The sequence below is a fragment of the Oncorhynchus mykiss genome, chromosome 2 (genome assembly GCF_057628025.1).
Source record: "Oncorhynchus mykiss isolate SJ-2025 chromosome 2, ASM5762802v1, whole genome shotgun sequence".
NCBI lineage: Eukaryota > Metazoa > Chordata > Actinopteri > Salmoniformes > Salmonidae > Oncorhynchus > Oncorhynchus mykiss.
In genome coordinates this window covers 14,677,808-14,694,549 of record NC_143023.1, presented here as the reverse complement: position 1 = coordinate 14,694,549, position 16,742 = coordinate 14,677,808, and the positions used below count along the sequence as shown (strand labels likewise).

The following is a 16,742-nucleotide window of genomic DNA, read 5'->3' as shown; positions in this document are numbered from 1 at the left end:
TTGTGCCTTATTGCTTAATTATATCACTCTCTATTCCTCATTAACTAACTGGCCGGTCAACTCTGCTCTGTCCTAGTAGATAACAATACTTTGAAGTCAATGTTAATTATGGGATGTGTAACGTAAGGGTAGTCTGCTTTGTGATCTGCATTCACGGTCCGGTCTGCAAGAGCTTCTAGTCCCATTCAGTCGAGACGACTACCATTACACAGTGTGTGTGAGTGTGTACGTGAGTGCGTGCGCATGTGTGAATGGATGGCCAAGGCCAGGCTTAGCTGAGGTACTCACGCTGACAAGGTCCTTTCCTCCAGGCTCGATCATGTAGGTGTGATTCCCATCAAAGAACATCCCACTGACAGAGAGAGAGAAAAAGAGAGATCAATATGACCGCCAGCCATTGCAGACGTAAACAAGATGGATGCCAGCACTCTCTCTCTTCTCTACAGTAACTGATGAGGACTGTGTGTGTCTGTAACGGCACTAAGAGGGATAGGTGTCTATGGATGGTTTATACTGGTACATGTATATGGATGGTTTATACTGGTACATGCCCATGGATGGTTTATACTGGTACATGTGTATACTGGTACATGTCTATGGATGGTTTATACTGGTACATGTTTATACTGGTACATGTCTATGGGTGGTTTATACTGGTACATGTCTATGGATAGTCTATACTGGTACATGTTTATGGATAGTTTATACTGGTAGCCTAGTGGTTAGAGCGTTGAACTAGTAACCGGAAGGTTGCGAGTTCAAACCCCCGAGCTGACAAGGTACAAATCTGTCGTTCTGCCCCTGAACAGGCAGTTAACCCACTGTTCCCAGGCTGTCATTGAAAATAAGAATTTGTTCTTAACTGACTTGCCTGGTTAAATAAAGGTAAAATAAAAAAAATAAAAAAATAAAAACAGGTCGGTATTGTGGTGAAATGGAAAAGAAAAGAATATGTAACTATTGTGACCTCGAAGAAAAAAAAATGAAACTCATTTTATCCTCCATTGCCCTTTCTACCACGATATATGCTTGCTCATCAGATATTCCCTGGAATTATGTGGAGTGATGAGGAGAAAGTGAAATAGTTTTTTGTCCATTGTGTATTTCCGTTTGCAGAATATTTAGATAAAGCCTGGAATAAAAGAAAAAGGGCTACCTATAATTAAATTGTAACGGCTCTCGTTTGTAGAAGGAGACCAAGGCGCAGCGTGGTAGGCGTACATCGTATTTTTATTGACGACACCAAACAAAATAACAAAGACAAAAAACGAAAGCGCACAGTTCTGTCAGGCTCAGATACTAAACAGAAAACAAGATCCCACAAAACCCAAAAGGAAAATGACAACTTATATATGATCCCCAATCAGAGACAACTATAGACAGCTTCCTCTGATTGGGAACCACACTCGGCCAAAAATAAAGAAATAGAAAACATACTTTCCCACCAGAGTCACACCCTGACCTAACCAAACATGGAGAATAATAAAATAAGGATCTCTAAGATCAGGGCCTGACAGTACCCCCCCCCCGGGTGGGCATCTACACTCGGTGGAGGCTCCGGTGCTGGACGCAGGCCCCGCTCCGCTTGAGGCTCCCCCCACTTCGGTGGCGCCTCTGGTGCAGGGATCGTCGCTGCAGGCTCCTGCCTGTGGAACGTCGCTGCAGGCTCCGGCCTGGGGATCGTCGCTGGAGGCTCCTTTCCCTGGATCCTCACTGCAGGCTTCGTGCCATGGATCATCACTGCAGGCTCCGGGCCATGGATCATCCATCACTGGAGGCTTCATGCCATGGATCATCACTGGAGGCTTCGTGCCATGGGTCATCACTGGAGGCTTCATGCCATGGATCATCACTGGAGGCTTTGTGCCATGGATCATCACTGGAGGCTTCGTGCCATGGATCATCACTGCAGGCTCCGGGCCATGGATCATCACTGGAGGCTTCATGCCATGGATCATCACTGGAGGCTTCGTGCCATGGATCATCACTGGAGGCTTCATGCCATGGATCATCACTGGAGGCTTCGGGCCATGGATTATCACTGGAGGCTTCGGGCCATGGATTATCACTGGAGGCTTCGGGCCATGGATTATCACTGGAGGCTTCGGGCCATGGATAATCACTGGAGGCTTCGGGCCATGGATTATCACTGGAGGCTTCGGGCCATGGATCATCACCGGAGGCTTCGTACGTAGAGCCGGAACAGGTCCTGGTTCTACAGGTTCTACGTACGAAGCCTCCAGGTTCTACGTATTTCCTACCAAACATAACGATGGTCATTATGGTCAAAAAGTTCCATTTTTGTTTCATCAGACCAGAGGACATTTCTCCAAAAAGTACGATCTTTGTCCCTATGTGCAGTTGCAAACCGTAGTCTGGCTTTTTATGGCGGTTTTGGAGCAATGGCTTCTTCCTTGCAGAGCGGCCTTTCAGGTTGTGTCGATATATCATTCGTTTTACTGTGGATATAGATACTTTTGTACCTGTTTCCTTCAGCATCTTCACAAGGTCCTTTGCTGTTGTTCTGGGATTGATTTTAACTTTTTGCACCAAAGTACGTTCATCTCTAGGAAACAGAGCACGTCTCCTTCCTGATTGGTATGACGGCTGCGTGGTCCCATGGTGTTGACTTGTGGAGCTCTCCAAAAAAAATTCTGAGGTCTTGGCTGATTTCTTTTGATTTCCCCATGATGTCAAGCAAAGAGACAATGAGTTTGAAGGTAGGCCTCCCGGTCGCGGCCGGTTACGACAGAGCCTGGGCGCGAACCCAGGGACTCAGCTGGCGCTGCAGTACAGCGCCCTTAACCACTGCGCCACCCGGGAGGCCCCAACTAGCACTTCTAACCAACACTACTAACTAGCACTTCTAACCAACACTACTAACCAACACTAGCCTTAACCACCACCTTTAGGCCTTTCTCCATCAAGGAAAACAGTCTGTAATATTGTCTTGGTTCAAATATAGACCATAAAATGGTGCAATCTGCAATGACTGGATATTGATATATACGATATAGAGTGTATTCTCCACTGCCTTCTACACTATCTACAATACGGTATTACTGTGAACTAGAAGGTGGATGTCTAAAATAGCAACTCTGGGTTACTACGCACGCACGCACACACACACACACGAAAGATAGGTAAACGTCCTCTGTAGTGTCATTGCGGGCAGCAATCATCTTAAACACTCACAAAACAATTTCCCATCCAGCATATATGTGAAGGTCCCCTTGTCCCTGTAAACTAGGCTGAGGTGTGTGTGTGTATGTGTATGTGTATGTGTATGTGTGTGTGTGTGTGTGTGTGTGTGTGTGTGTGTGTGTGTGTGTGTGTGTGTGTGTGTGTGTGTGTGTGTGTGTGTGAGTGTGTGAGGGTGCGTGTGCGTGCATGCAGGCTGACGTGTGACTGTGAAGCGGACATCATCAATTAACGTTATCAGAAGCTATTTAGGAGATTGCTCAGGTCAAAGTGTGTACTATAGGAATGAGGGTCAACATCACACACACCTCACATCCAGGCTGGGATGATGCTCCACATACAGAGTTCCCCGTCAGCACCAACTGTCTCTGCCAGACCTACCGTCCGCACGTACACACACACTCTCTCTATCTCTGAGCGTATATAGCTCTGTATATCAGGCTGCTATGATGGGACTCTCACAGCCTTATTGGGAATTCACTGACTGTATGCCTAACGCAGATGGGTCAGCACACACACACACACACACACACACACACGGAAGACTAAATATCACCCAGGACAGAAGACAGATTGTCTGATCCACCATCCTGGTCTCACGAGCTTACACACAATGAGAGTGCAACGGTCAGAATGGTGGATCAATGTATAAAACAATGATGCTGTAAACTTAGTGTCTAATGCCATAATTCAATCTGAACCATATTTAGGTTTTGCTCATTGTCAGTAACCTAATAATGCCTTACAGCTAGTGAATTGAACACAATCAATTTCGATGAGGTTCCATCCTGATCTCGCGAGCTTACACACAATGAGAGCGCAACGGTCAGAATGGTGGATCAGGCTAGGAGAGAGAGGGTGGTCAGGATGGAGGATCAGGATGGTGGATTACTGTAAACAGTAACACAGTGGTCACACTGTCACAATGTGCTTTTTCCATTTTGTTTCACCATAAAGTACTACAAGAAGAAAAGTCTTCTCTACTCTCATGGTGGATGGTTTAGAACAGTGGTTCCCAAACTTTTTATAGTCCCGTACCCCTTCAAACATTGAACCTCCAGCTACATACCCTCTCTAGCACCAGGGTCAGCGCACTCTCAAATCTTGTTTTTTTGCCATCATTGTAAGCCTGCCATACACACACTATACAATACATTTATTAAACATAAGAATGAGTGTGAGTTTTTGTCACAACCCGGCTCTTGGGAAGTGACAAAGAGCTCTTTTTATGCATTAGGGGGCGCTATTAAAATTTTGGGATGAAAAACGTTCCCGTTTTAAACAAGATATTTTGTCACGAAAATATGCTCGACTATGCATATAATTGACAGCTTTGGAAAGAAGACACTCTGACGTTTCCAAAACTGCAAAGATATTGTCTGTGAGTGCCACAGAACTGATGTTACAGGCAAAACCCAGATAAAAATCCAACCAGGAAGTGCCGCATTTTTTGAAACCGCCTCATGCCAATGACTCCTTATATGGCTGTGAATGAGCTACGAATGAGCTTACGTTTTCCACGTATTCCCCAGGGTGTCTACAGCATTGTGACGTCTTTTTACTCATTTCCATTGAAGAATAGCCGTAAGGGAGCATATTTAGCAAGTGGTCACATGGTGTCTCCCGCACAAAATCTTGCGTAAAATACTGAGGTAGCCATTTTTCCAATCGCTTCTTATGAGAAACCAATTGCCTCGACGGATATATTATCGAATATATATGTTAAAAACACCTTGAGGATGGATCCTAAACAACGTTTGCCGTGTTTCTGTCGATATTATGGAGTTAATTTTGAAAAAAGTTTGGCGTTGTAATGGTAGCATTTTCCGGTCGATTTCTCAGCCAAGCATGATGAACAAACGGGAGCTTTTTCGCCTACAAAAATAATCTTTTTGGAAAAAAGGAACATTTGCTATCTAACTGGGAGTCTCCTGAGTGAAAGCATCCGAAGTTCTTCAAAGGTAAATTATTTAATTTGGTTGCTTTTCTTATTTTTGTGAAAATGTTGCCTGCTGCCAGCAGAGCCTAGCATAGCATTATACCATGATAAACTTACACAAATGCTTGTCTAGCATTGGCTGTAACGCATATTTTTAAAATCTGAGATGACAGTGTTGTTAACAAAAGGCTAAGCTTGTGTTTGAATATATTTATTTCATTTCATTTGTGATTTTCATGAATAGGAAAAGTTACTAGGGGTATTTATGTCCGCTGCGTTATGCTAATTCGTTTGAGGCTATGATTACGATCCCGGATCCAGGATTGCTCGTCGCAAGAGTTAAAGGACCAGGGTACGAATAATAATATAATAATAATCAATCATTTTGGTCTTTATTTAGCCATCTAACATATAAAACCTTATTTGTTCATCACAAATTGTGAATAACTCACCACAAGTTAATGAGAAGGATGTACTTGAAAGGATGCACATAACTCTGCAATGTTGAGTTGTATTGGAGAGAGTATCAGTCTTAAATAATTTTCCACACACCGTCTGTGCCTGCATTTAGTTTTCATGCTAGTGAACGCTGAGAATCCACTCTCACATAGGTACGTGATTGCAAAGGGCATCAGTGTCTTAACAGCGCAAATTGCCAAGGCAAGAAACTCTGAATGCAGCCCTATCCAGAAATCTGGTAGTGGCTTCTGATTAAATTAAATTTTCACAGAACCGCTTGTTGCAATTTCGATGAGGCTCTCTTGTTCAGATATCGGTAACTGTACTGGAGGCAGGGCATGAAAGGGATAACGAATCCAGTTGTTTGTGTCGTCCGTTTTGGGAAAGTACCTGCGTAATTGCGCACCCAACTCACTCAGGTGCTTCGCTATATCACATTTGATATTGTTTGAGCTTGAGTTCATTTGCACACAAAAAAATCATACAATGATGGAAATACCTGTGTGTTCTCCTTGTTAATGCAGACAGAAGAGCTCCAACTTCTTAATCATAGCCTCTATTTTGTCCCGCACATTGAATATAGTTGCGGTGAGTCCTTGTAATCCTAGATTCAGATCATTCGGGCGAGAGAAAAAGCATCACCCAGATAGGCCAGTCGTGTGAAAAACTCGTCATCATGCAAGCGGTCGGATAAGTGAAAATTATGGTCAGTAAAGAAAACTTTAAGTTCGGCTCTCAATTAAAAAAAACGTGTCAATACTTTGCCTCTTGATAACCAGCACATTTCTGTATTTTATAAAAGTGTTACATGGTTGCTGCCCATTTCATTGCACAGTACAGAAAATACACAAGAGTTCAGGAGCCTTGCTTTAACGAAGTTAACAATTTTCACTGTAGTTTCCAAAACGTATTTCAAGCTGTCAGGCATTCCCTTGGCAGCAAGAGCCTCTTGGTGGATGCTGCAGTGTACCCAAGTGCCTTTGGGAGCAACTGCTTGCACGCGCGTTACCACTCCACTATGTCTCCCTATCATGGCTTTTGCGCCATCAGTACAAAAACCAACACATCTTGACCACCAAAGTCTATTTGAAGTCACAAAGCTGTCCAGTACTTAAAAAATATCCTCTCATGTTATGCTGGTTTCTAGGAGAGGATGTCTTCCTTAATTGACCCCCCATAAACATAATGGACATATACCAGGAGCTGTGCCAGGCATAGAATTCACTGGTTTGTATGCGAAGCAGTAACTGTTTCAAAGCATCTCCTGCCATGTCACTGATGCATCGTAAAACTGTCATTTGATTAAGTATTTGTCTGTATAGTTTTTTTGGGCCTTTTCCCCCAGTATTGTCCCAGCCATATCCGCGGCAGCAGGAAGAATTAAGTCCTCCACAATAGTATGGGGCTTGCCTGTCCTAGCCACAGTACCTCACCAGATAAGACGCTGCCTACTTGATGATGGCGCCGATGGAGATGGCAGCATCGCAACTAACTCTTAAGCAACGTTGCAGTATTTTGTTTGTTTATGTACTGTGTTTTATGTTATTAGCTCAGGAATTGTTTTGTGTCATTACATACAGCCGGGAAGAACTATCGGATATTAGAGCGGCAGTAACTCACCAGAACTTCCAGCATTATGACCAGGACTACGACTTCCCTGGAGCGGATCCTTTGTTTACTCTCCCCAGAGCAATCAAACTTTTTCCAGAGGCCGACCCAAAACAACGTCGAGGCAGTCTTCTGGTCCGAGTATTTTACTCACTAATGTCCAATCTCTGGACAATAAAATTGATGAGCTCAAGGCGAGAGTTGATTTTCAGAGGGACATCAGGGATTGTAACATACTCTGCTTCACGGAAACATAGCGAGATATACTGTCTGACTCTGTAAAGCCAGTTGGGTTCTCAGTACATCGCGCCGACAGGAACAAACATCTCTCCAGGAAGCAGAACGGTGGAGGTATATGTTTTATGATTAACGACTTATGGTGTAACTGTGATAACATACAGGAACTCAAGTCCTTCTGTTCACCTGACCTAGAATATCTCACAATTAAATGCCGACCGTACTATCTCCCAAGATCATTTTCATCAATAATAGCCACAGTGGTCTATATCCCCCCCAAGTGGATACCACGACGGCCCTCAAAGAACTTCACTGGACAAACTGGAAACCACATTTCCGAGGCTGCATTTATTGTAGCAGTGGATTTTAACAAAGCAATTTGAGGAAAAGGCTCCTGAAATCCTATCAACATACTGATTGCTGTACTCGCACTGCTTAAACCCTCGACTATCGCTATACTTCCTTCCAGAATGCATATAAGGTCCTCCCCCGCCCTCCATTCGGTAAATCGGACCACGATACCATCTTGATCCTCCCCTCCTACAGGCAGAAACATAGGTATTCCTCTTGTCCAGATGGGTTAGGGCAGTGTGCAGTGTGATTGCGATTGTGTCGTCTGTTGATCTATTGGGGCGGTAAGCAAATTGGAGTGGCTCTGGTCCGGCAGCCTTGTGAGGGTTAACACGTTTAAATGTTTTACTCACGTTGGCCATGGAGAAGGACAGCCCACAGGTTTTGGTAGTGGGCCGTGTCAGTGGCACTGCATTGTCCTCAAAGAAAGCAAAGAAATCATTTAATTTGTCTGGGAGCAAGACGTTGGTGTCCGTGACAGGGCTGCTTTTATTTTTGTAATCCATGATTGACTGTAGACCCTGCCACATACGTGTTTGAGCCGTTGAATTGCGACTCCACTTTGTCTCTCTACTGACGCTTAGCTTGTTTGATTGCCTTGCGGAGGGAATAGCCTGTAATAGTTTGTATTCGGTCATTTTTCCGGTTGCCATGTCATGATTAAAAGTAGTGGTTCGTGCTTTCAGTTTTGCCCGAATGCTGCCATCAAGCCACGGTTTCTGGTTATTGAAGGTTTTAATAGTCACAGTGGGTACAACATCACCGATGCACTTGCTAATAAACTCGCTCACCGAGTAAGCGTATACATCAATGTTGTTGTCTGAGGCTATCCGGAACATATCCCAGTCAACGTGATCGAAGCAATCTTGAAATGTGGAATTTGTAGCCCTTGTTATTAATGGTATCTGTTGCTTTTATACATGTCTTATTACTCAAAAGTCATCTTTATTCTCGCTCCAAATACTTCCATGGCTTATTTTTCAAATTGTCATGTTTCGTTCTAAATGTCTGCGCAAGAGTGAAGGTTTTGCGCGAGAGAGTAACAGTTAACGTGATTGGATGTTAATTATTTGACTAGGCTACCTGTATTTGACATTGTGTTGTTATTTCACTGAACACTACATGGTTGAATTTGATTTTTGTCAGTGAAACAAGGCTACTCATGCGAGAAAAAAACGAGAAAAAAATATACATTTACTGTTTGACATTTTTTTAAATTTAAATGTGAATTACACTTTCATTTGGCGTACCCCCGACGGCAGAGCGTACCCCCGACGGCAGAGCGCACCCCCGACGGCAGAGCGCACCCCGACGGCAGAGCGCACCCCCGACGGCAGAGCGCACCCCCGACGGCAGAGCGTACCCCCGACGGCAGAGCGCACCCCCGACGGTAGAGCGCACCCCCGACGGCAGAGCGTACCCCCAACGGCAGAGCGCACCCCTGTCGGCAGAGCGTACCCCCGACGGCAGAGCGCACCCCCGACGGCAGAGCGTACCCCCGACGGCAGAGCGCACCCCCGACGGCAGAGCGTACACCAGTTTGGGAATATCTGGTTTAGAAGAACAGTTTTCTCTGAGTCACATTGTGGTTTAGAAGAACAGTTTTCTCTGAGTCTCATTGTGGTTTAGAAGAACAGTTTTCTCTGAGTCACATTGTGGTTTAGAAGAACAGTTTTCTCTGAGTCTCATTGTGGTTTAGAAGAACAGTTTTCTCTGAGTCACATTGTGGTTTAGAAGAACAGTTTTCTCTGAGTCTCATTGTGGTTTAGAAGAACAGTTTTCTCTGAGTCACATTGTGGTTTAGAAGAACAGTTTTCTCTGAGTCTCATTGTGGTTTAGAAGAACAGTTTTCTCTGAGTCACATTGTGGTTTAGAAGAACAGTTTTCTCTGAGTCTCATTGTGGTTTAGAAGAACAGTTTTCTCTGAGTCACATTGTGGTTTAGAAGAACAGTTTTCTCTGAGTCACATTGTGGTTTAGAAGAACAGTTTTCTCTGAGTCTCATTGTGGTTTAGAAGAACAGTTTTCTCTGAGTCTCATTGTGGTTTAGAAGAACAGTTTTCTCTGAGTCACATTGTGGTTTAGAAGAACAGTTTTCTCTGAGTCACATTGTGGTTTAGAGCCTGATGGACACTGGGACAAGTACATTCAACTGAGTCCCAATCCTACTTCGGCTGTTAATATTATATTGCAGCACGACAGGGTGTGTTTGTGTGTGTGAAGGCAAGGCAGGATGTACATTATGGTAGAGACCTGACTCAGCATAAGAGATCTCTCTCTCTCTCTCTCTCTCTCTCTCTCTCTCTCTCTCTCTCTCTCTCTCTCTCTCTCTCTCTCAGAGATGTATATAGAAGAGGTGCGTCTCCCTGACTGACACAGTGTATGACACTGCAGGTGTGTGTTTCTTCTGTGTGTGTGTGTGTGTTTCCTCTGTGTGTGTGTGTGTGTGTGTGTGTTTCCTCTGCATTCGAGACGCCGATACTGTCAGATATATCCAAATACAGTCACACACATAAACATACATACAACACACACACCTCCCTGCAGGGCTTTCGCCAGCTGACCCATCTCTCTCTCAGAGAAAGCACTGCTTTAGAGAACAACTAAAAATACCAGCCTGAGAAACAGAGACGTCCCACAGGACAATGCTGCAGGGAGGAGAGAGAGAGAGAATGGAGAGAGAGAGAGAGGGGGGGTGGAGAGAGAAAGAGACACAGACCAACACATCATAAAGGAAACTGGCTCTGAGTGGCGGCCTTTGCGTGTCATGACTGGACAACAGACACACACACACACAACAGAGAGAGAGAGATCAGCTAGTCTGCAATAATTATACTGGCATAATGCCTAAATGGGATAATTGCTACTTAGGCCTGAGACTGGGACACAGGGGGAAGGAAATACTGATCCGAGGAAAAAGCACACACACAGAATACTCACTGCAGGCCGTGGCAGGTGGAGAGGGCCACGAAGGATTCAGGGATGTCCCGCACTATCCCCTGGTAATAACAATGTTCTCCTCCCTGAGAGAGAGAGAGAGAGAGAGAGAGAGAGAGAGATAAATATATATATATATATATAGAGAGAGATAGAGAGGGAGAGAGGGATAGAAAGAGAGAGAGTAAGAGAAAGAGAAAAAGAGAGAGAGAGAGAGGGAGAGAGAGAGGGATAGAAAGAGAGAGATAGAGAAAGAAAAAGTGAGAGAGAGAGAGAGAGGGAGGGAGAGAGACAGGGATAGAAAGAGAGAGATAGAGAAAGAGAAAGAGAGAAAGAGAGAGAGGGGGGGGGGGGAGATAGATTAACACAACTGTCAGTGACATAGAGGACGGTAACTTTAGAGCCAATCCAACCTCCTGGCCAGAAACAACCAAAGATGTCAGCAATGTGATGAAAGGTGGAGCTACTACCATCAGTTTAAACACATATCTACTCCTTACAGATCAACACGAGTGCCTGTTTTCTTTCTGGACATGGTCATTGTCCTGACCACACAATATACACATACTTTACATACTGTACACACTGCTGCACACTCTGAAGAAAAAGCAATCTATCACTGAGCATTTCGTAAGGAGATGAATCCAGAGCAATCAATCACAGAGCATTCCCCCTTAGATCCCGAGACTGAAGTAATCTATCACAGAGTATATGCTCACATAGACCAAGGGGTGTCTGTGAATACTAATACGTTCGACAGAATCAAGACTACAGGGACGTGTGTGTCTCAAATCAAAGTTTATTGGTCGCGTATACAGATTTGCAGATGTTATCTCAGGTGCACGGAAATGGTCTGGGGGCTCAACCAGGTCACATGCATCCCTGAACACATTTAATGATCTGAGAGGGAGATATTCTACTACTCACTACTCCCTCTATCCTATCCTCTATCCCTTCCTCTTGTTTCTCTCATCAGATCATCTACTGACAGGAAGCCACAGCAATGATCGACCCCCTCGATGTCTCTCTCTCCCTCCCCCTCGACGTCTCTCTCTCCATCTCTCAGGCTTTTTTAAACCACAGAGTGCTTAGGCCCATTCTGCTGCGTTAGGCTGCATGTACGTGTGGTACATAAAGCCATATTTATTCATATAGATTTGTATGATGTCTAAGTGCTGTCTCTTCCTGGTCTATTTCTCCTGGTCTAACTGCCAATAGACAGGAAGCCGGCCTCTCAGAGGGAAAACAGCTTTTATCACTGGATCAATTCCTGCACTACACCCTCCCCTGGGCCGAACACGGGGAGGCCGCTCTGCACTGCCCCACTGCATACCACGACTCCCTCTCTCTCTACCACGACTTCCTCTCTCTCTACCACGACTCCCTCTCTCTACCACGACTCCCTCTCTCTCTACCACAACACTCTCTCTCTCTACCACAACACTCTCTCTCTCTACCACAACTCCCTCTCTCTACCACGACTCCCTCTCTCTACCACGACTCCCTCTCTATCTACCACAACACTCTCTCTCTCTCTACCACGACTCCCTCTCTCTCTCTACCACGACTCCTTCTCTCTCTACCACGACACTCTCTCTCTCTACCACAACACTCTCTCTCTCTACCACAACACTCCCTCTCTCTACCACGACTCCCTCTCTCTCTACCACGACTCCCTCTCTCTCTACCACGACTCCCTCTCTCTCTACCACAACACTCTCTCTCTCTACCACAACACTCTCTCTCTCTACCACAACTCCCTCTCTCTCTACCACAACTCCCTCTCTCTCTACCACAACTCCCTCTCTCTACCACAACTCCCTCTCTCTACCACAACACTCTCTCTCTCTACCACGACTCCCTCTCTCTCTCTACCACGACTCCCTCTCTCTCTACCACGACACTCTCTCTCTCTACCACAACACTCTCTCTCTACCACAACACTCCCTCTCTCTACCACGACTCCCTCTCTCTACCACGACTCCCTACCACGACTCCCTCTCTCTACCACGACTCCCTCTCTATCTACCACAACACTCTCTCTCTCTCTACCACGACTCCCTCTCTCTCTCTACCACGACTCCCTCTCTCTCTACCACGACACTCTCTCTCTCTACCACAACACTCTCTCTCTCTACCACAACACTCCCTCTCTCTACCACGACTCCCTCTCTCTACCACGACTCCCTCTCCCTACCACGACTCCCTCTCTCTACCACGACTCCCTCTCTCTACCACGACTCCCTCTCTCTCTACCACAACACTCTCTCTCTCTACCACAACACTCTCTCTCTACCACAACACTCTCTCTCTCTACCACGACTCCCTCTCTCTCTACCACAACTCCCTCTCTATCTACCACAACACTCTCTCTCTTTACCACGACTCCCTCTCTCTCTACCATGACTCCCTCTCTCTCTACCACAACACTCTCTCTCTACCATGACTCCCTCTCTCTACCACGACTCCCTCTCTCTCTACCATGACTCCCTCTCTCTCTACCACAACACTCTCTCTCTACCATGACTCCCTCTCTCTACCACGACTCCCTCTCTCTCTACCACAACACTCTCTCTCTACCACGACTACCTCTCTCTCTACCACGACTCGCTCTCTCTCTACCACAACACTCTCTCTCTCTACCACGACTCCCTCTCTCTCTACCACGACTCCCTCTCTCTCTACCACAACACTCTTTCTCTCTACCACGACTCCCTCTCTCTCTACCACAACACTCTCTCTCTCTCTACCACAACACTCTCTCTCTCTACCACGACTCCCTCTCTCTCTACCACAATACTCTCTCTCTACCACAACACTCTCTCTCTACCACAACTCTGTCAGGAAGGAGGGAGAGAGAGAAAGAGATGGAAAGAGAGGGAGTGAGGAATGTGAAGGGAGACAATGACCATCAACGCCTGTCTATCTATATCACTATCTATGGATGAGATGACTGTTACTTCTGTTGTCATTAGAGTTCCCCTCTCCTTCCTACTTCTTCTCTGGGGAGGAAGTACTCCTGTGATATCACTCTCAGTCAATGGGGGAGAGGGAGAGAGTCAGAGAGAGAGAGAGAGAAAGGGAGAGAGAGTGTGAGGGAAAGAGCGAGAGAGAGTCAGAGAGAGAGAGTGAGAGAGGGGAAGAACAAGAGGAAGAGAGAAAAAGCGAGAGAAAGCGAGAGAGGAAGATAGGAAGAGAGAGCTATTTATAAGCAGGGCTGCGCTCTACTATCCAGCACCCGTCTTCCTCCCCTCCTCTGAACCTTCTGCTCCAGTTCTCATAGAGGCAAGAAATACCCAGCAAACTGCATTGTGTGTGTGTGAGAGAGAGAGAGAGAGAGAGAGAGAGAGAGAGAGAAAGAGAGAGAGAGAGAAAGAGAGAGAGAGAGAAAGAGAGAGAGAGAAGAGAGAGAGAGAGAGAGAGAGAGAGAGAGAGAGAGAGAAAGAGAGAGAGAGAAAGAGAGAGAGAGAAGAGAGAGAGAGAGAGAGAGAGAGAGAGAGAGCTAGGGAAGCTGCAGGGCTGTTGTAATCATGGCCCACATTTTGTATTTTTTTTTACATTGTAGTCATTTAGCAGAAACTCTTATCCAGAGCTACTTAGTTAGTGCATCCATCTTCAGATGGCTAGGTGGAACAATAAAACTTCTCAGTCATAGTAAGTACTTACCAACAGAATTAATGTTATTCTACCCTGCTGCTTCTCAGCTGTTTATAAACATTATTACATAGTTGGCCACTGTAAAGACTGTTGATGGCTAATAAAGTATCCCATAGTTGGCCACTGTAAAGACTGTTGATGGCTAATAAAGTATTCCATAGTTGGCCACTGTAAAGACTGTTGATGGCTAATAAAGTATCCCATAGTTGGCCACTGTAAAGACTGTTGATGGCTAATAAAGTATCCCATAGTAACAACACGAAGAGATAATAATCCGTAAAGTGTGGATTATTATTCCCCTAATAACCTAATCATCTTTTTAACTGTTTAACTATGATCTGGCCGTGGCACAGAGAGGTGGATGTCCAGATTACAGTACGGTCAAGCTATGAGGATGTTGTTAATCCCAGACGAAGAGTTTGAAGGATCAACCTTTGGTAGTTAATGACACAAAACTGTAGTGCACCCTATCAGCAGGTTATCATCAAACCATCTCATTTCTGAAACAACATTCTAATTCAGAGACTAGATTTCTATACAGTGCTCAGGTTCTTACTTTGAAGATGACAGCCTTCCCATTTTCTGAAATATGCCTCTCCATGTACTTTGAAGACAGAAGATCACTGGGGGGAAGAGAAGAGGAAACAGAGGAGAAAAGTTAGACAATTACAGATATGAATTCAGAGCTCTGTGTCGGTTAAAGGGACGGAAGAGTGTTAATGAAATGACAGTATTCTCTGGTTATCTCCAGGATTGTCTCAAAGCGTCAGAGCATCCATACCACCAATTATCAGCTGCTACTGATAGAGGATTACTTCCTGCGAGCACACACACGCCCACGCGATCACACACACACACAATTGAAAAAATTCTTAACATTCAAGGGCATGTCGTGGATGTGTTTGTAGAGAGAAGAGAGAGAATGAGGAGAAAAGAGCAGAAAAGTGAGCAGACAAAAGAAAGGGACAGAGTGAAAGAGAATCGTGTAAAAAGAGAGAGAAATAGGAAGAGAGAGAAACAGAAACAGAGAGAAACAGAAAGAGAGAAACAGGAAAAGAGAAACAGGAAAAGAGAAACAGAAAGAGAGAGAAACAGAAAGAGAGAGAAACAGAAAGAGAGAAACAGGAAAAGAGAGAAACAGAAAGAGAGAGAAACAGAAAGAGAGAGAAACAGAAAGAGAGAAACAGGAAAAGAGAGAAACAGAAAGAGAGAGAAACAGAAAGAGAGAAACAGAAAAAGAGAGACACAGGAAGAGAGAGAAACAGAAAGAGAGAAACAGAAAATGAGAGAAACAGGAAAAGAGAGAAACAGAAAGAGAGAGAAACAGGGAGAGAGAGAAACAGAAAGAGAGAGAAACAGAAAGAGAGAGAAACAGAAAGAGAGAGAAACAGAAAGAGAGAGAAACAGGACGAAAGAGAGAGACTAATACACAAGGGCCAGTCAGTCTATGAATGCTTTCTCAGCAAAACTGGGCCTAAGATTCCCCATTGAGTTACATACTGCAGCCCCAATCTGGGACAGAGATATATGAGCTATACACACAGTGCTGCAGTGGATGGCTGCCATCTTACCGGCTCCTGACCAATTCTTTATTTTGTGTTTTTTTAAGCTGATCTTAACTTATTTTAGTTCATAATTTTTGTATATAATATTTCCACCATCATTTCCTATAACTGAAAACATATTCTGGACATCAGAACAGTGATCACTAACCTCAATTTAGATTAAGATCTCTCCTTCAACGGGTTGGCAGTTGTGGATGTACTGCTCATTTCAGACCGGGCCCTAATCCCCAGGACACGGAAGAGGAACGGCTCAAGAGAGACAAATGAGTGGGCTCCCTGGCGTAGTAAGACCTTTAAACCGGCCAACATTCACAAAGACGCGGGGCCAGGCGGATTACCAGGACACGTACTCAGAGCATGCACTGACCAGTACTGACCCAGCGTATATAGCCAAGTTATCATGGACTCAGTACCAGTACCCAGTGTATATAGCCAAGTTATCCTGACTCAGTACCGGCACTCAGTGTATATAGCCAAGTTATCATGACTCAGTACTGGTACCCCGTGTATATTGCCAAGTTATCATGACTCAGTACCGGTACCCTGTGTATATAGCCAAGTTATCATGACTCAGTACCGGTACCCTGTGTATATAGCCAAGTTATCATGACTCAGTACCGGTACCCTGTGTATATAGCCAAGTTATCATGACTCAGTGTCACGCCCTGGTCTTAGCATTCTGTGTTTTCTTTATTATTTTGGTCAAGCCAGGGTGTGACATGGGTTTTTTATGTGGTGTGTTTTGTCTTGGGGTTTTCGTACGTATTGGGATTGTGGCTTAGTGGGGTT

General features: G+C 44.9%; 1 protein-coding gene across 5 annotated transcripts in view; it reads right to left on the bottom strand.

Moving 5' to 3' along the window:
• LOC110535866 (disintegrin and metalloproteinase domain-containing protein 22) overlaps positions 1-16,742 on the bottom strand; it is a 140,852-nt gene that overhangs the window by 81,545 nt on the left and 42,565 nt on the right. For all 5 annotated transcript variants that reach the window (XR_016484445.1, XR_016484446.1, XM_090189876.1 and 2 more), the window contains exons 4-6: positions 14,945-15,011; positions 10,735-10,817; positions 289-352 (exon numbers count right to left, since the gene is read on the bottom strand). Coding sequence is in view for 3 of the 5 variants with exons in the window: in XM_090189876.1 (XP_090046002.1) it covers positions 289-352; positions 10,735-10,817; positions 14,945-15,011 (214 nt within the window). In the remaining 2 variants the exon portion in view is untranslated. The remainder of the gene's footprint in view (positions 1-288; positions 353-10,734; positions 10,818-14,944; positions 15,012-16,742) is intronic.